Source organism: Indicator indicator, chromosome 21 (genome assembly GCF_027791375.1).
Source record: "Indicator indicator isolate 239-I01 chromosome 21, UM_Iind_1.1, whole genome shotgun sequence".
Lineage (NCBI taxonomy): Eukaryota > Metazoa > Chordata > Aves > Piciformes > Indicatoridae > Indicator > Indicator indicator.
The window spans coordinates 10,665,209-10,687,214 of NC_072030.1; the positions used below are offsets into that span (position 1 = coordinate 10,665,209).

The following is a 22,006-nucleotide window of genomic DNA, read 5'->3' on the forward strand; positions in this document are numbered from 1 at the left end:
CTAAAATCAGGGAAAATCTTGCAAATGATGTTTTAGGAGAGCAACAGGATAGTATGGGGGAACTAGTTAGGATACCACAGAATCAAACCCCCTGTGATGCATGCCACATATCAGGAGAAACTCTTTCTGCCCAGAACACCAGGCAAACCCCTGTCTTATCCTACCACAACAATAAAAGAGAAAATACTCTGATACTGGTCTAGAGGGGTCATCTCTTCAGCACAAGAATTCTTGTTCAGCTTGTGCCATCCAGTCCTTGACATATCCTTATGTGAAATCACTCATAAATTAATAATAAAATTCGTAAAAAGCTAAGATACAAGAATTTGGGAGTGATTTTGCTGTACTAAAGACTAAGTTAGTTTCCTCCTTTTTTAATGGGCAGCACTCAGGTAGGGGTAAGCTTTTTACAGGTAGGAAAGTATACTCAGTACTTCTAGAGACTTCACTGATGTCTCTGCTTGTTGAAAGTCCCTGCTTCCCCTTACCAAAAGGGAGCAAAAAACCAGAAAGCTCAAACTGATGGCATTGGTTCACCATGACTGGTAAAACTCAGCGGTGTCTACAATATTTTTCAATGCTGCAGCTATCAGAGTTTATTACAGAGCCCTTCCACTAAAGCTCCTTCCATTCCAGTAACCCATGAGGACAGCCAGCTGGGAAAGGCAGCACTACATAAGGCAACTTGAATAGTGAGAGTCTTGCCCAGGAACTATTACAGAATCATCTTCACAGACTTCTTAGCATCAGAATTCACAATAGCCTGCAACATTACTATTTTATGTGCCATATATTATCCTACAACAGGAGTGGGGGGATGTCTATCTAAAAACAAACCTCTGTTTTAGGGCACCAACACGCAATCACTTTCAACCTTCTGAAAAAGGAAAAATAAGGCAGCACTACAAAGGCAATCTGTCTAACAGACTGCCTTCAGGCTTGTGGACAGTTCTGCTCATTGATTTGCAGCCAATGGTTTGGAAACTCTGATTATGGAATGTTTACTTGAGAAAAATTCTGATTACATTTTTAGGTAAGTTTTTTTTTTTATCTGCTACCTTTTAATGTGTTAATTCACTCTACTGAAAAGCCAAAGGGCCAAATTCACCCTTCTGATAAGGCTTCTATTGTAGAAGCATCACTGGATGAGCACCGAAGGCATTATTCATCTGTGGAGAGATCACTGAGTAATGTTGTCAAAATAAACACTTTTGAGTTGCACAACCTTGAAGAAAAGATAAAGGGATTGTGAAGAGAATGAGAAGGAACAGAACATCAGAGATGAAGAAAATTAGATAAAGTGCCAGGAAGAAACTGTTTGATGTAAATGGAGTGACAAGTTATATTAAGAACTCTCATTAAAGCATGCAGTATTTGCCTATAAGCAATTCAGGCAAGGAATTTGTTTACAACTCTCTGCCAAAATCAACAGCAGCTGCAAAAAAAAAAAAAATCATCAATACTGGAATTTTAAATAATATTAAATCTACTGTATCTAAACACTCACTAGGACTATGTGAAGGAAATACACAGTTCAGTGCCATTATATTGTCACATGAAGTAAACAAGGTTATGTCCAGTTGCACATGGACATGCAGGCCCTGCAGAAGCTACTACTGATAAGAGCATGCTACTACCCAGCTACTCCTTGGTTACTTTAGCACGCATGGTGCCAGGATTTTACTGCTGTGCCAAGTTTGCACAAGCCTAATTTTGTGAGGATAGTGTAATCTCAGCTATGCCTCTATGTTAAGGTAGAACATGCTGTGACTTTATCAAGTTAGGAAAACAAAATTCGGAGATGTGCTAGGAAGCTTGTGGTAGCACCTTGCATTGAAAAGCAGGAGTGACTTCCACCAGAAAATATCCATCAGAAGACTAAAAGCAGCTGCTTCTGGAGCAGATGGTGATGGGCAAATGCAAAGAACACAATACCTCGCTCAAGGACAGTGAGGAATCAGTATTTGGGCAAAGGCCACTAGAAACAAATCCTATTGTAACTGGATTAGCTTTAATGAGAGCTCCTCATGTTAACCTCCTCAGGTTAACATCCCCCTCTAGTGATCCCAGTTTATGGTGGGGAGTTTTTTTTCTCAGCAGCTCATTGGCTGATACCCCTCTGTGATTCTGTTAAGATGATGGGAATTTGAGTCACCCTTTCCTCCTGGCATGCTTACAGTTTAAAAAAAATACCTGTCTGGGAAGAACATGCAGTGAGAGTGAAGTCACACAATGTGCTGGCAGCAAAACTGTCCCAAGAAGCTGAATGCTCTGCCTTTCCCCAGCCCCTCGTTCTCACCCTTGTGCAGGAGTTCACTGCACACGAGCTTCCTTTTCGTGCCAGCTCCCTGTGGGGCCATGACACAACTCAGGCCATTGTTAGCATCCACATTAAAAATAACTCTTCCTGAAGGAACTCCGCTCCTCGAGCCAACAGATTGTGAATTTGCACTGTAAGACACTTAGTTCCTTTGACACAGTGTTGTGCACAGAGAGAGGCAGAAAACTATGTCAGGTGCCACTCTCTCAGGCTTTAGAGAAAACAGGTGACTGGTGAGCCACTGAATTAAGGCCAAGCAGACTCAATGGATCCCATGCTGCAGAGCTCTTGAAATCCACATCACACCTAAACACCAGCAGTGGGAACTCCCTCCTGGTTTTGCAGTAGTCTAAACAAAAGAAATCTGGTTACCATTGGAGCTAGTTTTTGAAGAATGACATCAGGTAATGAAAGGCCTAAGAGCCTGCTCTCTTAAAGTCCAAAGTCAGTTCACAGATGGAGACGTGAAGTGGTGGGAAACCACCAACTACAGAGAAAAATAAAGCACCCATGTGCAATGCCAAGGTATCACACTGCAGCTCATGACTCATTGTTTCAATAGTTCATGAGGGAACTGCCTGCTCAGTTCTCTCAAACAAAAGGTGGCTTTCCATTTTATGCCACTGTGTGGAAGGGCTTCCTGCAAAAAGGTCTGAGAAAAGGTCTGTTATTTAAAGATGACATTTGACAGGCTGAGTCCATCAACATAACACTGTTCAAAGCCAGCAATTTTTTTCCCCATATATATATATATGTATATATATAAAAATTTAGAAAAAATGCTGGGGATTAATTATGTCCATCTGAAATTGCCTTTTCCCTATACTGGGAAGGAGACCTGAAGGCAAATGTGAAGAAGAGAGCATATTTCTTTTATTAGGTAGAGTTACACAGTCCAAACAGCACAACCTCTCCTTATGGCCTGTCCCCTATAGTCAAAAAGGGATTGACGGCTATGAGACAAATAGATCTGATCTCATTTTCTCATTATGTAATCTTTGGTTGTGCAATGCAAGAGTCTATAAAGAATAAAAAGGAGGATCTGAAGACAGAGTATAAAACACAACTACTCCTTCACTCGCATTTCAGTGCCCTTCTGGTGAACTACATGTGAATTCTGTAACTGTGTGCTGTTCAGGATAGCATTGTACAGAATGATGGCAGAAAGGCTCATTTTTAAAGGTGATTGTTACAGTGTGCTTTCAGTTGCAGTTCTTGGCTTGTGAGATGTTCAGAAGAGAAGGGAATGGCTTGTTCTTTGCTTCTGTTATGAAATGGTATTTGTTTACATATTGCAGATAAATCAGAAAACCAAAAAGAAAACCCCAGCCTGTTATAAGGTATTTTCTGCCCTGCCAGTGTCTCATTTGTATGCAGCATACACTAGATTTGCCTAGAAGGATTTAGCTCAGTAGCTGGCACGTTTACATTAGGGAACAACATACACAGTTTCAATCGATACCAAGTGTTCTTACAATGGGAAATAAATATTAGAAGTGGCTGTAGCTGAAAGGTCAAAAAATACAATCAACAAATTGTAAAATCGCAAAGGCCAGACAAATTTAATAAAATAGTTCCATTTACCTTCCTCAGCTTTACACAGTCTGTTCAAAATAGTAAGATTCTCTGCAGAGAGCCTTTATCCAACTGTTTATATCACTTCATAGAAAATATGTGTCTGAATTCCCAAGGATATAAATTCCCAGCACGCTCAAGCCAAATTCAACATAAGTTATGCTTTCTTGGCATCTAAACATTTCCCTTTTCTTTTTCTGTACTCCAAATACATTTTCATTTGAAACAAATTAAAAAGCCTGTAGATGTTAAAACATAATGACAGCTTAGAATTCAAGTGACTTGTGCAACATTGTTTTTTGTGCTTTCTACTTCTCCGTTTCCTCCTACTGCAATTACAATTCATCATGCCCTACCACGTACACAACAGCAATGCATCAAGTTCAGTCCCATATAGGTCTTCTACCTTCAGGCTTGGCTTTCTACTACATGAGATCCTTGCACATTCCAAAAAGTGCATCTTTTCTTGTGATCTTTCCCTTACGTTGGATGATGTGAAGCTCTGATTAGTCGATGTAGGAATGCAACCTTGAGGTACGATTGCAGCCTCGGAATAATTCTTAAATGTAAAAAGAAATTGTCTGAGCCTGCACACCCCTTCTGGATTTAAAAAAGACACCATTGTCATGGTGCTGCTAGAGCCACGGTACAGTACCTCATGGCACGGCTCTGTGACAGAATTGAGGACATGATACAGAACTTCTATTTACACAAAGTGATGCCACATCCAGAAAAAATATGACAGAAAAAAAAAAAAAAGGAAAGTATTTTTTCCTGAAAGTCCTGAATTTTTAGAAGATTCCTTTGACTTTCTCTTCAGCAACAGACTTGTCCTCCACAACTGCACTTTCCCTGACCTGTTTAGCATGAACCGAATGTGACACCAGCAGGAATTGGGAATCATATGGCAAACTGCTTCCTTTGGGAGGATGCTCACCCATGCCCTTTTACTCACAAGCCAGCTTGCTGTCAAAACTGGAAAGGGCAATAGCAAAGGCTTGTAGTGCGCACATTGGGTAGTTGTAGTCCATGGTGAACACATCCTCAGCCACGCGGCCAAACTGCATCACTATATAGTCAGCTGCAAGAAAGGTCATGAAAGGTGACAAAGCATTAATTTTGTTTGCTGCCCTTATTAAATAATTATGCATGCAACATCATCTTCTGAGCCAGTTCAACAAAACACAAACTGTGCTCACTCCTCAAGCTCTGCAACACGTATGCAAGTGGGTGTGCTGAGACCAGAGGGAGAAGCAAGGAGAGTTGAACAGCTGAGTGATGAAGGATTGCAAGACACAGATAAAAAGTGGGTTCTGTAAGCAGAGAGAAAAAATTGCTTCTGTGCAGCTTGCTCAAACCTCTTATATAGATCTAGTACCAAGCTTCACATGTACCAAGAACGAATTAATTCTCTTCCTACTTAACTTCAGACAAGTGGACAAGCAAGGACAACAGGGGAAGAGAAGACATAACTGTAATCTAGACTTAATCATGTCTGGTTTATCATATTCAGAAATTCTTCCTCTTTTCCCCTTTTGTACTCTGTCAGCAAGAGGAAATCTCAGCCTCATTCACAGTTTGAACTGTTCAGTTGCAGAAGCAAGTGGAATTGTTTCACCTTATAAAATGCAGCAAATGCATACAAGAGTTCCTCAAATTCAATGTTGCTCTTGGAGGGTGGCACAGCCACTTTCATCAGTTTCCACTCTTCCTCTACGGTCTAAGCATAGCACTGGTACAGCCCAGTGTGCTCCAGCACTAGTGACTATGCCTGCCTGAAGGCAGTGTAAAGTAGGGCAGCATCACTCCACTTGCACACGTGTCTTTAACCCTGCTCCTAGAAGTGTACTTAAACCTGAGAATAAAAGGGGCTGGGCATTGCTGGCAGAGAGCAGCACGTCAGTAAGCTCCCTGTGATGGTGTGAAAGGCAGTCCTGACATTTTTGGGGTGTTCTGATGGGCTAAGGATACAAAGACAGCAATGGCAATGTAAATGTGCAGTGGGACCTGTCTGAGTGCCACTGTCTCTGGGCAGCATAAGGGTGCCAGAGTGAAGCAAAACACTAAGGCAGGATTGTGTGACGTAAGTGCTTGAGCAGAGGGATACTGCCCCATGGTCCTGCTGACTGGGAGTACCACAGCTCTGAGAGCAGGAAAGACTCCAAAGTGTTCCTCAGTTCACAAGCTGAGCAGCCAAGGGAGAAAACTATGATAGCACATAACAGAATCAGTTGCCTCAAGCGCGAGCATTTGAACACCCAACTCGCATCAACGTCTCAGCCACATGGCTGAGTTGGACCCATGCAATAAATTAAACCTGCTCAAGTAACACCAGCAAGAGCAGAATCACTGTCAGGCTGTGCATGCAGTACTGGTTTTGCACTCTACTGACTGAGAGCTGTACTTACGATCATTGTCATGAATGATTTGGAAGTTTTTCACTGAGGCCTGTGTGACTCGCCCATGGAAATTTAAAACATAGGACTGGGTGTCATCATTCCAGACTGGTGTTTTGTTATGCAGCTCAATCACACTCTCTGTATTTTTGTTCTGCCATCTTGCAAGAAGTGTCTCATGTTCCTGTACGCACCACAGATACACAATTCAGTTGAACACTCTTGCGAGACGAAAGATAAATTCACCAAAACCCCCAAAACCTTCATAAATACTAGCCCAAAGATTAATTGGTCACACTCAACTCTCAAAACAGCATCACAACAGCGAGCTCTGAGTCTAATGTGAATGTGCATTCACATTCTGGATCCTTTCCAGAGCTTAGGAAAGGTTAGGTGCATCTTTTGTTATCAAAAGACACTATTTGCAGTGCTTTTGTGAGTCATACATCCCATTATTCTGCAATTGTTCAAATACTCTGGTTTTTTAACCTCTAAACCTTCAGAAATGCAAAAGCCCCGAATTTCACTGAAAAAGAATGCAAACAATTTTTACTGTTGGCTGATGGTATGACTTACATTTCGTGGTCTGATGGAAACTCTTTCATGGTCCATATTCATTCCTGGTATGATCACACTCATTTTACGAGGTCCTTTAAACCCCAAGACGTTTGTTTCCTAAAAATATTTAGAAAAGAGTTCATCATCTTCTGTATTTTTAAAGTTAATTTCTTCCACAGAGAGGCACAGTGACAGCCCAGGGAACTTATTTGTTAGTCAACTCAGAAAAACATCTTGAAACTCCTACCTTCACTGGCACTGCCAAACACTCTAGCTTTGTCTTAGAAGCTCCAACAACAGGAAAAATGGAAATAGAGAGGTTTCCAAAAATGCTCCTAGCACTGGCTGCCAGCAACCTGAATACATTTTTGTTTTTTTGTAAATCCCTTTGTTAAAAAAAGGATATGAACTAACCAGATTGCTTGGCTACTGCTAGCTCCCAAAATAAAGTAGCTATAATTTAAAAATCATAAAATGCAATCACACATTTTGATGAGAGACAAAATTAAATAGATGGAACCGACTCCCATTTATTCCAGAGCCAGCAGAAAAGCAAACAAGAAGAAGCTGCCAGGAAGAGCATCTGTTAGCAGTGCTGTGGTTTTCAAAGTCTTCAGATATGTTATGCTTAGAGATTATCATGGTAAAAAACAAACATATTAGCATGGATGTTAATTTTCAAGCTATGAAGGCAGGGAAAGTAAAGAAGTAACATAAGCAGCAAAAATAAATCCATGGAAGGTACAAGTTCTTCTATTAAACATGACTTGATGGCTTTCTGACCAGCTTTTCACAAAAGTTGCTCTAGTATTGCACTGACCTGTCAAAACTCAACCACTAAAACCTGATCAGGACTAAAGTCTTAATTTTATGTAACATTTTCTTCCACTCAGTGGAAGTGGAAGTGCCTGTTTTAGCATTAATTCCAGTAAATGAAACAGTGACACCTCTGAAGGTCCACCTCCTCATGGTCTGTGCCACTTTTGTTTTACTCAGTCACAGATTTTCCCCCTCTACCTTTCCCCAGTGAAAGGGCTGTGGACACACATTAAGGCATCTCAGGTGGAAAGTTCCCATTGGCATATTCCCAGCAACATACCACAAAGTGCCAAGAACTGGACACCCTTGGGCTCCAGCTGGTGTGGCTCTACCACCAGGACATTTAGAAGTGACATGTTCACTTCTTTCTGCCTTTATATATTTAATTGAAATGTCTTGATTGTAAAGAAAATTAAACATTTAAAAACACCTCTACTTTTGCAAGTAAAAACCCACACATCTCAACTCACTGGTAACATCTGAAAATACCCACCTCAAATTTACTAATGCAGAAGTTTCGTCATCCATCAGACCTTTGAAATATCTTTGGTTGCTGCACCAAATCACCTGAGGATTTTATACAACTCGCTAAAGATCTTAATGCATGCAAGAAAATTTCCACTGAGTTACTTCACCAAATACTATTGAAGCAATCCAGGTATATTCATACAGCTTCATAACTGCATTAATGGGAAGATTCCACCTCTTTTCTGCATCATTTATGTCATGGCCTTTGGCAGAGTAAACCAGTATTATCAATTCAGCTGGAAGTGTATACTTGGATCTGGATCATGGTGAGACTCAAACGAAAATGATTGCCAGCAGATTTTATAAGAGAGAATCAGCACAGCAGAGCATGATTTCTAAGAAAAGATTCATCCTTATGCTTATTTCCCACTAACTACTGCTCAGTTTGGTCTTCTCTGTAATGCCTTAGAAGCTTTTCTTCTCATCAAGCTGCAATTATGCTGTGTACAATGAATTTAGATGCTGACTGGTTGAAGATGTTGCTGAATCACTTCCCTCCCAACAAGCAGTGTTACCACTTTGAAAAAAACAGGGTTACATTCTTTGGATTTACTCAGAAACACTAAAATCAGTACTTCTGCTAAATGATGAGGGAATGGTTCCTAGCTGCACATTACATCAGTCACCAGTTATATCAACCTTTTCATTGGCAAATGCTACCCTTTTGCTCCATCAAGGTACAGAACTGAAATTTTACACAGAACAGATGAGGAAAACACTTGGGACAAAAGAGAAGCTTTAATTAAAAGCAGACCTCTCCAATCTACCTGCATCCAAATAAAATGAATTCTCCTTATCTCCTGTCTCCTTCTCTGCTTCTCTTTTCTTTCCCTCCTCAACTATTTCATGTGTGTAAATTCAAGACTACATTTGGCATTACATTTGGCCAAACTCTGGTTTCACACTATTTTAGTGCCACTGACAATCTTGGATTACATGAGAACTCAGTGTTTTTAGCTGGCAGATCCCTTTTGACTCAACCAGCATGCCAATGACTTACATCAGCTGAGGACTTGGCCCAGCATTGCTTAGAAGCTGCACCCTGTGCCCTAGCTCCACCAGTATGCTGTTCTGTGCACAGAAGGTACAGGTGTCACAATAAACTGGATTGAAGGAACGCAGAGCTGCTCCCCAGGGCTGCTTCTAAAATCTCACACGCTTTCAGAAAATGCTGTAAACATTTTCCACAGTGGCAAGAGCTGCCATGAGAGAATCAGCAAGGTGTGTATCCCAGCAGCTCCCAGGAGATTCACAATTTAACTGTCACAGTTTTCTTTCAGCCATTTCCCTTTCTGGATGTGATCTACACAGCTGTGTCTTGTCCTTAGTATCTTCTGTAGAAACTATCACTCCATAGAAAGCCCAGAGCACAGGACCCCCTGCACTGGAGCACAACACCAGTGATGGAGACCTGAGTAGTTTTATGGCTTTACTGAAATCTGAGTCACACCTCTGATAATCAGCTGAGATCCCAGCTTGCAGAATCTGATAGCAATTGAATTGTGAGGTACTGTAGAAATAAAAGCATCCAGCACAGAAAACCCTGCTACAAATGGTGGAGTAACTTTGCCAGGCGATTCTGAAGGCAGCCATTAGGTGCTGCTGCAGGGTTATTAATACACCAGCTGGCCCTGGTGGGAGGAGAAAAACCCTCACAGCACCTGATAGAGCTCTATCCCTGCACTAACTTCATTCCTGTTGCTTGAAGCTTGCCCTAAGGTGAGCTCCACGTTGAGCGTTCTCAAGATGTATATTGCAGTCAACAACAGATGCATTACCAGCCTCTGCCTGTATGAACTAGACCTGCAGAGATGATCCAGCAGCAAGGCTGAGGGAGCTGGTGGAAGCAGGTACTTGAGCAGATGAGCTGGGAGGCACTGAGAGGCACAGTGGTGCTTTCAAATGATTGTTTATATTACAGTTTTTGCTTCAGGAATTAAATGTTATTTTAGGCCAAGGGTATATTGGGAGGCCTAGCTGTTCAGCTAGGATCAGAGAGGCCTCCTCCAAAATGCCATCACAAATGATCATACTTTAGTGCATTAATTCCATATGCACAATTCCTTCCAGCTCAGGAGGCTCCCTGAGTGATGTCTCCAGGCTCTGAAGCATTCTACCCCTTCCAGGGGGTTAGGAAGAAGCTCCGACAACTTCCGACCAGAAGTATGAACTGTGCAGCCTGGTTCTCTGCACATTTTTCACCTCTACTTTCCAATGAATTTCCTGGTTTCTCTAGTGAAGATCAGCAGTTTACCCATGCTTATAAATAACTAAGGGGCAAGTGTCAAGAGGATGGGGCTGAATTCTTTTCAGTGGTGCCCAGCGATAGGACAAGGGGCAACACACACAAACTAGAACACAGGAAGTTCCACTTAAACATAAGAAAAAAACTTCTTTACTTTGAGGGTGCTGGACCACTGTATCAGGATGCCCAGAGAGATTGTGGAATCTCCTTCTCTGCAGACTTTCAAAGCCCATCTGGACAGATTCCTGTGCAACCTGATCTAAACAAATCTGCTTTTAAGAGTGAGGTTGTTCTAGATGATCTCCAGAGGTCCCTTCCAACCCCTACCATTCTGTGATTACATCAAAGTATGAATGCTGATTTACATAATCATAAGTGAGAAGGAAATCCAGTGTGCTATTTCTGCAAGTGAACTGCCCTTTCTTGCATGTTTTGCCTGTGAGCAGTACTTACATAACAAATAGCAGCTAGCTCTTGACGCAGGATACTCGCCTCCAGGCTTGATGTTGTTTTCACTGGATTTACTCCATTGTCATAAACTGTAAACTTAGTTCCCATAAGATTTGATCTATCAAAAAACCAGAAATTCCAGTCACCATTTGTCACTAACATTGCCTGAGACATCTATCCTTCACTGCTCTGCCCCAAAGGAAAGAGAGAGAATATAGAGCACAAATAGTTGTTCATTTTAATCCCAACTAAATGGCAGCTTCTGGATTAAAGGCCATAACACAAAGGTAAAGGTACAGTAAAGCAGAGTATACTAAAGGTTCCTTATCATTACACTCATGACATCTTGCAAACCAGCAAATTCAAGAAAGCAATGAGGAGACACTCAGGTAAGGCTAGTTTGTTTGTTTGCTTGGTCTTTAAAACAAGTCTACTCTCTACAGACTACATGCTTTCTTACCTGACTGGTAACTCCATTAGAATACAGAGAGAGATTTTCATAAAGTTATAAATAAGATCAGCCTTTCCTACTGACATGGAGATGACACCAAGGAATGCAAAATACAACTCAGAACATACTAAACCCACATGACGTTTTTAAGGCCAGGCTGGATGGGGCTCTGAGCAACCTGATCTAGTGGAGGTGTCCCTGCCCATGGTAGGAGGGTTGGAACTGGATGATCTTTGAGGTCCCTACCAACCCTGTGATTCTGTGATCCTTATTCTGTGTCTGCACTGCACGACATTGCAAGATCCACACAGGCAAAGGGCAATTAGCAGCACAGCCCCTTTCCTCAGGCACACAATCTAAATACACATTGAGAGGCTCCACATAGCTATCAACAGACTGAGGTTGGATGGGGTGACAGATAAAAGAAACGTGGTGCTGAAAGAATTCCACTACTTCCAGATAACTCTAATGAGGATCTGAAGAAACGGGCAAACCCAAATTTTCAGGCTATGTAGCAGACAGGACTTCCATTCTAAGGTGCTCATATCCATAGGGGCTAGACACAATCTACTTGTACACTTCTAAAAACCCCATCAAGACAAACTGTGTTCAACCCTTGAGAATCTGGCCTTTAAACATTCGTTCTAATAAACTTATAATAAATATTACTCTTTTTAATATTATTTTTAGTAACTAAGCATTACTTTTTATTAAAAGTGATCTTGTAAGTACTTGAGACATTTTGAAAACATGAATTGGATACTGATGGAGCTTTAAGACCATTATCACATGATGTAGTGAAGCCTTTAATGAAATCATAGTGGCTTACAGGCTTCTTAATTTCAAATGAAGTTTATAATATAAAGAAAATTCTTAGATGTAGCAGTGTTTACCTCAGTTTTCCAATAAAACTCTCTCCACCTCGAGACAGGTCAGTTGGGTCTATGGAGATGAGGTAATTAGAGGTTTTACTCTTCTTTCGTTTCCTTCCAGCTAACAAAAACACCTAAGCAGTGCAAAAAACCAAACATATTTGAGAATGCCAAAGGAATTAGCACACACCACTCCCTGCTTTGATATAAGGAAACCATAGGCAATTTTTTTATCTTCCAGCATCATTAGCAAAGTAACAGAAGGTCTCCTGAGGCTTAGCAAAACCAGATAAAAATCTGGAAAGGCAAAGTGACTTCTCAACCACTGAGTCCATTATTTACGGCTTAAATAATTAAATCTGACCTATTTTATTGACTGTTTCATTCTAAGTTGCTCTGGCTCTTCCAGTTGAATTGGAAATAGATGCTTTTCAAGGCCAGAGGATGCAGAGAGCCCCAGATGCTGACTATCACATAAAGGTGACATGCATGGATTATTTAAGACTAAAGTTTAGACATGTGAAGAAAGGCAGTAGAACAAAGGGATACTATTGTTTTGCTTTTGCAAGACCAAAGGGTAGATCTCAGTGAAAGTGAAAATATATTTAAAATATAACATTGTATTTTATTTGCAAGACTTCTTCAGACTTCTAATAATGTTTGTTTGTTTTTAATATTCAGATGCAACTGGTATGCCATTCAAGTTATTTTATGACCTTTTTACCATGCTCCCTTTCCAAGTGGAGGTAATAAGTAGGGTACATCCCTCGGTCCATTCCCTTCTTGTCTCTTGTGATTCTGCATTTGACAGTGACACCCTGTGGAGCAGGTCTTATGGCAAATTCCTCCAGATCATCAACATCTATGAGAGGCTCATTTGTGGAAGGACTGGGGGCTGAGGCCGCTTCCTAAAACAGAAAGCAAAAGTCAGGTTTCCTCCATTTTGATTTACAAGACTACAAGTACAAAGGAATAGCATTTGTCAGAAGCTGCACTTGAAAAAAATAAAACCTATAGGCATATTGTCTTCTCCATTCTAACCCCTCAGCAGCCCTGAAGGCACCTTATCATACTAGGGATCTCTCCCCATCCAGCTGGTCAAGCTCTTGGCTGCAGAAGACCTATGGAGCAGTCCTCTGTGCCGCTGGTGCTCAACATACAGACACACCTGGCAAAGCAGAACAGTGCAGCTGCACAGCCAGAGTGCTGTAATGTTAAAAAGCACACCCTGGCTGACACTTTTCCATCTCACCACACTTCTTTTTTCAGAAAGACCATACCCATGGACAGTGATGGTCTTTGACAAAAAGAAGACATAGGAGAGACAGATTAAGCAAGACAGAGATACAACAGAGATGAGAAGTTGGTATGGTATGTAAAAGAGTGGGACCCCATAAACTGGTTTAACAAGACCTTGTGATTTGGAATATTTGAACAAGCCAAAGTCTTATTTTATGTTTCAATGGTAACAGGGAGAAAAGGGCAGGGAAATGCTCAGAAAAAGGCAATAGAAACAAAAGATTCTTCTAAGCACCTGCAAGAAGTAGAAAGGTAAATATCTACTGTTTACCTTTTTCTTCATTCAAGTTCAGACAGTATTTGTTATTCTTTTCTCCAAGTCATTATTTTCCTTGCTTCCTCCTGGGAGCCCTGGGAGCTACCACAATAATCACCTTGGAGATACTCTAGTGCTTATTAAAATCAAAACTAGAAAGCCAGGCCCATCATGACTGCAGTCTGAAACCACACAGCATATAGCAGCCTGCATGCCCCTTCTTTGGCACTCACCCCTTACCTTATTTGATTTCTTGCTCGTGGCAGAACCAGGTCGAGTGTTACTGTTTAACTGTGAAGAACTGGAGCTGTCTTCATCCTCTTCATCTTCTTCCTCATCAAAATTCATGCTGCTTGAAATACCTGAGGAGAAAGCAGCACACTTATATGAAATACTAATACATCAAAGCTGCCCATACTTGCTGTAAGTCGTCACTGATGACACTGCTGCCAGGGTGTGTGGGAGGGAGTTCACTGTGAGAGCAGTGTTACAAGTGGGTGAGACAGTACCTGCCCTGAGAAGCCAAAACATTTCAGCAAATGAGGAAAGAAGTATCATGGTTGCAGTCCCCAAAGAGGTTCTAGTTACCCAGCGATACAGGAGCACTGTCCAGTTAGGAATTAAATTCAGACCTTCTTCATCCAATCAAGTGCTTCAAACACAACACAAAGTCTTAAACCTGAAACTGGAGCTGAGTGGACAACCTATCACAGCCATTTGGAAACCTCAACAATTAAAATACAAGCCCTTCTGCAGCACGCTTTTAAGTGTTCCCCTGTGATCTGACGAAGAGCAGATCATAGACTGAGAAATGTTCACATCAAGGAAATGTTCTCATGCATATTTATTTAATGTAAAATCAGTATCAGCCCAGGCCAAAGGAACTGCCTTACAGCACTTAAAAATCTGACTTTAGAAGAATTCAAAACCTCAGACATTTCAAAGGGAAACACAACTTTGAACATCAAATAGAACTTAGCAGCAGAAAGCATCAATAGTGGGACACAGGCCAGGCCTAGTTTTTCAAGGAATATCATGCAGATGAAGCCATCCTGTATGCAGGTTCAAACTCTTAAGTTCCACATATTAGAGGCTAACTACACAATGCTTTTTCCTAAAAAAAAAAAAACAAAAAAACAAAAAACAAACAAACAACGAAAGAACCCACCAAAACACTTGATTCAGAATCTCCACTATTGGCAAGTTCAATGCAGAAGGAGAAACTAAATGCAAAGATTTCCAGAGCCAAGCAGCATGGGCATAATTAACTTTTTCCTTCTGTACTTACCAGGAACATGATCCAGGGCGACAAGACTGGATTGGGATGTGGAAGAGGACCAGGATGTATTTGCATGGGGATCTGGGAAAGGAAAAAATCCATGGGCTTGATTTTGCAAACCCTTCATTGAGTGAACAAGCCTAACTTGCCAACAGGACTCCACACAGGGCTGAAGGTTTACTGGATGGGGCCGTAATGCTGCTGCTTGAATTCTCAGCCTTGGATATTTTATCTTTCTGCACAATCAAATTCACCTTATACCTGCTGCCACCTTCTTTTTTAGTACTTTCAATCAAGTGAAGAAGCTGAAGCTTCCGAAAACATCATCCATGCTAAGCTGCTGTGCCACAAAGCCTTCTGTGTACAACGTGCCCTGCACAGGAGTGCTTTGCCCTACTTCTCAGTTCTGACACACAAAATAGAACACCTGATAGACACAAGTGATGTACATAGAGTCTACACAAATATTCACTCAGTAACACTGAAAAAAGTATGCAGATGGCCTAAATTCTGCCTAAATCCCTGCGCCCAGCATGTGCTCATCATCGTTCTTGGGCTCTCTAAACTGTTCTTCTGTAACTTCCAGGTCTATGCAGAGAGACCTTCATGTAGCTTAGGCTCTGCAACAGGCAGAGACTGAACCAAAATAATATACATAAATCTAAACATTAGAGATAGTATCAGTAATTATTTTTTTTTCATTTAAAATTTGGAACAGCACAAGAAAAAGGACACCAAAAAAGGCATTTAAGCACATAGTGTGTTATTGCTGCTTCCAATAACTCCAATGCATACTGCTTTAAAATAGCTTTTGCCACCAGATACACACTGGATAATGAAACAACACCAAAGCAGTGAGTGTATAAAACAGAAGCACATGTAATGCTTGTATTCCCTTTAGCTGCACCATGAATGGTCTTGTTATTCATTTCTTCAGTTCCTCCACTCTGGACATAAACCACACAGCATGACAGCAACAACTTTCAATAGGATCTGGTTATGCAAAGGAGGCCTGAGTTCACAGGTCAACAGATATTTTCAAAGCCTGTAGAACTCACTCATTATTAATCACACACTCATTAATCACAAACATTATTCCTTAATAATGACAACCACATTCTAGTCAGCTATGCATGGGTAACAGAGACAGTCCAGGTCCTCAGTTGGCAGTTGTGCACTAAAGCCACACTTCAGAGTTTGTTTCTACTGTGATCGCCAACACATTTGTGGTGAAAATTCTGTGCCAGCCTTAGAAAAGTCTGCACTCCTGACCTGTGGGGAAGAATCCCTCAGAGAGTCCTGTTCTAAACTAGAAATCAAATCTATTCCTTCCCCAAATCTCAAAGCACTTGTAACTTCAGGTGGTAAAGAAGAACTAAGACCACATTTTTCATTCCAAGTCTTTATAAAGACATATTGCAAACTGATAAACGTGAAGAATGTTAGTTTTCAATGTTAAAACTTATGGAAGTCTGTCTCTGTCCTAGTGACTCATTTGCTAGAGAGGAACTTGACATATTAAGAGTTCTGAAATCAAAAGGATGAATATTTGTTGTAGGAAAAAAAATTATTCTACTATGGCAATTTCCAACAGATGGAGAAATCAAAGAAAACATTTGGCATTTTCTTGCAAGTGGTATATTCTTCTCACACTCAGGTAGCCTATAACCTCTTGTCTCTTAATAGAACTTGGCTCACTGGAGAAGCAGAGACAGATGCTGAGAGGATTCTCTCCACAAAGCTAGTGTCAAAGAGCAGAATGGGCACAAATCAGTGCTCTGCAAATCTGATGGGAGCTGACCTTTGCCATTAGGACTATTAGCATTTAGCTCTGTGCTCCGCTTTAGCTCCTGTTCCATGCAAGAGAAAGACTGATGGGAGACAGCAATTCTAAATGCTTTTTTGACCAAGAGGGACATGCTAGTAGGGACCCCCAGGAAAAGCCTTAGCTCAACATAAAGTTCCCCATGAACACTTGGACACTCAAAGCTTTCTAACAAGCCTCCTCTGCTAGTATGAAGTCACAAACGACATATGCATAGTAAAAATATCTTATGATGGTGCTGCTAGTTGCAGTCTTAATACCTTCCTTAGTGTCTCATAGAGCATAGCTCTGTTGTTAATGAAATACTTCAGCATTCTTTTTTTAAAAAGCACCCTTCCATCCCTCCGTGACTTGAAGCATACTAGTGCTCCACTCTTAGTGTCTGGTCTGAACAAGGAGTATGCTAAGACCTGGTGAGAAAAGGTCTTAGTGTCTGTTCTGATCAAGGAGTATGCTAAGACCTGGTGAAAAAAGGTCATATTGTGTATTTAAGCATATGAAGCAACAAAGCAAAACAAAATCAAATGAAAACAAACACACAAAAAATGCCCATCCACTACTTCTATTAAAAAGCTAACAAAAAAATGTGGGGAATAAAAATATATCTTAACCTGGAAAACCCATCAAAAATAGAAAGGTTCCCCAGAGTAAAAATCTGAGTGTTCTGACCTAATTTGAGAAATCTGTTGATAGGTTTTAAGTCAATCAGCTTTAGTAAGTAGTGTGCCTGATGATTAAATATTCTGAGCCACAGTCTAAGGCAACACAATCACCACACAGATCAGAACCTGTTAGTCATGCCAACATCCCTCTGAGTCAAATGCCCAGGAAATACCACACTTGAAGAAAATCTGTCCATTTCAGCTGAAGCTGCTCACATCTGCAGAGTGATGTCCCCCAAAAAATGAATCTTAGTGAGAACTGCTCTGCAGACAAGAGGCGGGCATTTAGGTATGAATGGTCTATTCTGGGTGAGTCAAGTTTGCACTTACATTTTGCTCTTTATACACAAAGAGCTGATTCTTAAAGCATCAGAGCACTCTTGGCTTGAGCCATCTTTGCTTCAAAAGCAGTACACTGAGGAAGAACAACTCCAAAGCAAATGTCTTTAGAAAAAGCTTTGTGAGGATTTTAGGATTTTTCTCTCCTTCCTACTGTTAATGCCTAATGAGAAATAGTAAGAGTACAGGAAGGAAGAGACAGATGCATGAATGTGTACACACACAATCTATCTCCCAAATCATGCATGCCTCTAGAGAAAAAAAAGGAAAAAAAATGCAACACAAAAAAGCCCCAGAACATTCGAGATCTATGCATAGGAAATGCTGCAGAATACACAGTGATGCAATTTTCACCTCTGAAGCATGAACACACATTGTAAAACCATGAACAACATTTAACTGACAACACAACTAAAAGGCATATTCTGAGTGTTGCTATTCCATACGCTGTTTAACCCTCAAGGAAGTGATTTCCAGAGTTGTACAATATAAAAATGTGAACAGATGGGTGTGAGCATTAGCATCTGCCTGGTACCTCAATAGCAGTACTGCAGTGCAGATGGGAAAGCCACAGCCCCGAGAGCTCTTGTTGCTTGGGATGAGAGAGAACTTCATTATAATTTTTTGAGATAACAGAGTAAACCAAATAGGCTCTAAGGAGAAGCAGCACAGAGTAACAATGTGTGCTTAGGCTAGGGCTGAGGATAAGAAAAGGAGGCAACATACATAAAGCAAACAATGAGAAAATGAAGGCAGCTTGGGGGACTTACCTTTTTTCTGCATTGCTGTTCTAAGGTCTTGTTTGCTTTGCTGTTGTTGGCCACTAGCCATCTTCTCTCCATCATTCTCATCATGGCTAGACTGTCCAACAGTAAGAATCTGCACTTGACTTCCTATCTTCTGAACATCATCTTGAAAAGCAGCTGGGCCATCAATCCCTGTCAGACAACAGCAAAAGCCTTAGCTGTCTTTGTGTCAAGAAGTTAATGAAAAGAGAATTGCTCACTCCCCAAACCCATCTTTTCTAAGAATCAGAGGTTCACGTTCAATAGCACTTCTAAACAAGACTAAACAAGCCTCCAAGGCAAACATCTTACTTCCCACATATTGCACTTGAGACTCTCCAAGAGGTAATCAGGATTTCACTGCTGCTCTCCTCACCCCCAAAGCACACCCATCCATGCACCAGAAACACTGAAAACTAAACAGAAAAGGAATTCACTGCAGAGGAATGACAAAGAAAACAGATGCAGCTTTCATAAGGACAAAGCAAATGGTCCAGAAGCAGATAAACCTGAGACCTCCATTATGCCATATCCCCTAATAAACAACACGGCTATTATGAAATGATGCTTCAGAGTTTCAGAAACCTGGGAAATTCTCAAGTAGATCCAGCAGTGCATACAACAGGATGAGCACCATGCTAACAAGCTCAAATATGCCCACTGAGCTAGTGTATATAGTTTATATACATAGTTATATATACTATATAGTTCAACATCAGTGTGAAACTATAAAGAAGATAATACATATTCCCTGCCTAAAACATCCATCTTCTGAGATGTTCAAATCCGGACCAGGCACAGTCCTGGGCAATCTGCTTTGCACAGGGGCATGGGACTAGACAGTGCCCAGAGGCACCTGCCAACCTGAGCCATGCTGGGATTCTGTGCCTTCCGAAGACACCCAGACAGGGTGGTGTCTGTTCTAATCACAAGCCAACTTCATCTGTTTCTTCAGGAAAGCAAGTTAAAACATCAGATTGCAAATGTGCTTCATCTCTTAGTTAAAACTTAGTGCTGGTATGTATTACAAAAGTAACTGTATAAAAAAGCATTTTTGTACCAATACAATTGCACCAAATGTAATATTTTCATGTGCAGATACAGTAAATAACCTAAGCCTGCATACTGCTGCTCTTCTGAAATTTTTGTTAATAGGCAAGCAACATTGTGAAGAATTAGCAAGCATTACAAAGAGTTAGCTCAGTACAAGAATATTGTGCTTCTCACACCAAACAGAGCTGAATAAATCCTGTAAGAAGAAGCTGCAGGGATTTGGATTTTTTCAAACTTCAAAAAAAGAAGTCTGCAAGATTACCATTTCAACCTGCTTTATGAGGAGCTGTCAACTTGCATTAAAACACAACTGGGTGATTCATTTGGCACACTTAAGGGTACCTTGCCACACTTGCTGTCACTGCCACTGCAATACGAAGCAGAAGTGGAAAGGGGAGCAGTCCACACCCTCAGGAACAGCACTGGCTGTGCAACTACCTAACAAAATGCAATCTGACACTGCAGAAGAACTAAATTCACAGAGCTCAAAACTACGAGGATTTATTGACTCAGCTGTATCACTGACCTTTACTTGGCAACTTCTGCATCAGCTCTGTAAATTCTGATTTGCTTATAGTAACAACAACAACAAACAACAATAAATAAACCATCTGTCCACCCAACCTTGAAGGACTAAATAAAGTCCATAGAAAAGTTCTTCACATCTTTGTAGGATGACAATTTCAGACAGAAGCTCTGTGTGCTGCAGAATGAAAAATTTAATTTCCTATGTTGCAGGTATAATCTGGCAGTGAACAGAACTGCATTTTTCTTTATCTCAGGATATGCACTACAGGAAAGGTGCTCTAGGACAGACAGGTTGCTGTTCAGATCCACTGTGGTATTTATAACAGTTTTAACCATATTAAACCTTACCATTAAAGTGACTGCCTGAAGTTAGGTTCTTACCTCAGTACTCTGAATTTCACAAGTGTTAAGCATCCATGAGCTAACAAGATACTCATACATATCTATCTAGCCTCTGAGTAAGCTTTGGATGATACAAATCTAATTTTGAGAACCTATTTCAAAAGAAACAAATTACCTTAATTATTATTCTTCAAAGTAGACATTGATCTGCAGCAAATCAAATGCCTTTGACAGTGTTAGACATTGTACTGAGGCTGCTTTTTACTGATGCCTGCAGAACATCTGCACTCCCATCTCGTGCTGTCAGGACATCATGTATTATTAGGTGCTAGGACAAAGGCTACGCTGGCAGGTCACACTTTTAGAGAAGAAAAATCCATTTCACTATTCTAAAGAGTGCATCACTGGTACAGTGTGTGATTAAGAATTATGAATGGTTCCACCAGTGACCCCATTTAAGGCAAAGGAAGATGTGGCCAGACAAAGAGGGGGGCGAAAAAAAACCTCTGCTGCATTAGAATACTGTGGATGGTTTGTGGTAAAAGCAACATGAACTGTTTAATATTTGTGGGTGTGTGCACATCTCTGTAGCTACACCTGCATGTGCAAAATAGGATTAAATGCAAGCATACATACATGTTCCTTTTATTCTATCATGAGGTATAACTCATAGTTTAAAACAGAGCTTTACCATCACCTACCTAATGTCTGAAAACACTTCCATGCTTGCATAATTAGGATCCTCAAGGTGGATCTCTGTCTATGTTCTCACTTTCTCTGCCTCAATGACTCCCTTTCGCCCACCCACTAACTGGAAGGATGGTTCACTGTGCAATAAAGCAAATCATTCATGTCTCTAGTTATAAGTTTCCCAGTTTAAGGACAGGGTCAAAAGAGGCAAAGAACCTGAGTGGGCTGTGCCAAAAAGCAAGTCTTTATTGCTACAGTCAGCGCTTTTACAGCTTTTCCCAAAATATAGAAAAAAAAAAAACTGACAGAGATGTCCTTGAATACTTGCTAAGATAAAAAAGAAATTTTTATGAGGCAACTGTGAAGGAGGGCAGGGAAGAAAAAAGAAGACTGAAACAATCCCCAGAACATCAGTCCCTTCAGTAAAGGCCTTCTGCTAAACTTTGACATGGTCATGTCTCAGATAAAACCCTGAGGTTACAGAAATGAAAAACAAGAGATAATGAAAAAATTGCAACAGAAAACTGGCATTTACTAGTATTTCCATCCTATAAACTACTATTTATCAATGCTCATATTCTGTTACCACCTAAAATCTTCAAGACAATATTTATGTCTAAGAAACAACTCTTAAGCTTTTGTTCACTTTACCATGCCAAAATATGCCTGTCTGAAACTTCAGCTTCTAAATTAACCCAAAATCTATTCAGTCTCACTGGATTTAGTAAAGACAA

At 40.7% G+C, this 22,006-nt stretch overlaps 1 protein-coding gene across 1 annotated transcript in view; it reads right to left on the bottom strand.

Annotated features, from left to right (window-relative positions):
- Positions 1-4,842: 4,842 nt before the first annotated feature.
- Positions 4,843-22,006, bottom strand: part of TUB (TUB bipartite transcription factor) — a 128,060-nt gene continuing 110,896 nt past the window's right edge. The window contains exons 5-13 of the mRNA XM_054390484.1: positions 18,645-18,812; positions 15,058-15,129; positions 14,010-14,131; positions 12,931-13,122; positions 12,236-12,348; positions 10,895-11,009; positions 6,868-6,966; positions 6,304-6,475; positions 4,843-4,976 (exon numbers count right to left, since the gene is read on the bottom strand). Of these exons, the coding sequence (XP_054246459.1) occupies positions 4,843-4,976; positions 6,304-6,475; positions 6,868-6,966; positions 10,895-11,009; positions 12,236-12,348; positions 12,931-13,122; positions 14,010-14,131; positions 15,058-15,129; positions 18,645-18,812 (1,187 nt within the window). The remainder of the gene's footprint in view (positions 4,977-6,303; positions 6,476-6,867; positions 6,967-10,894; positions 11,010-12,235; positions 12,349-12,930; positions 13,123-14,009; positions 14,132-15,057; positions 15,130-18,644; positions 18,813-22,006) is intronic.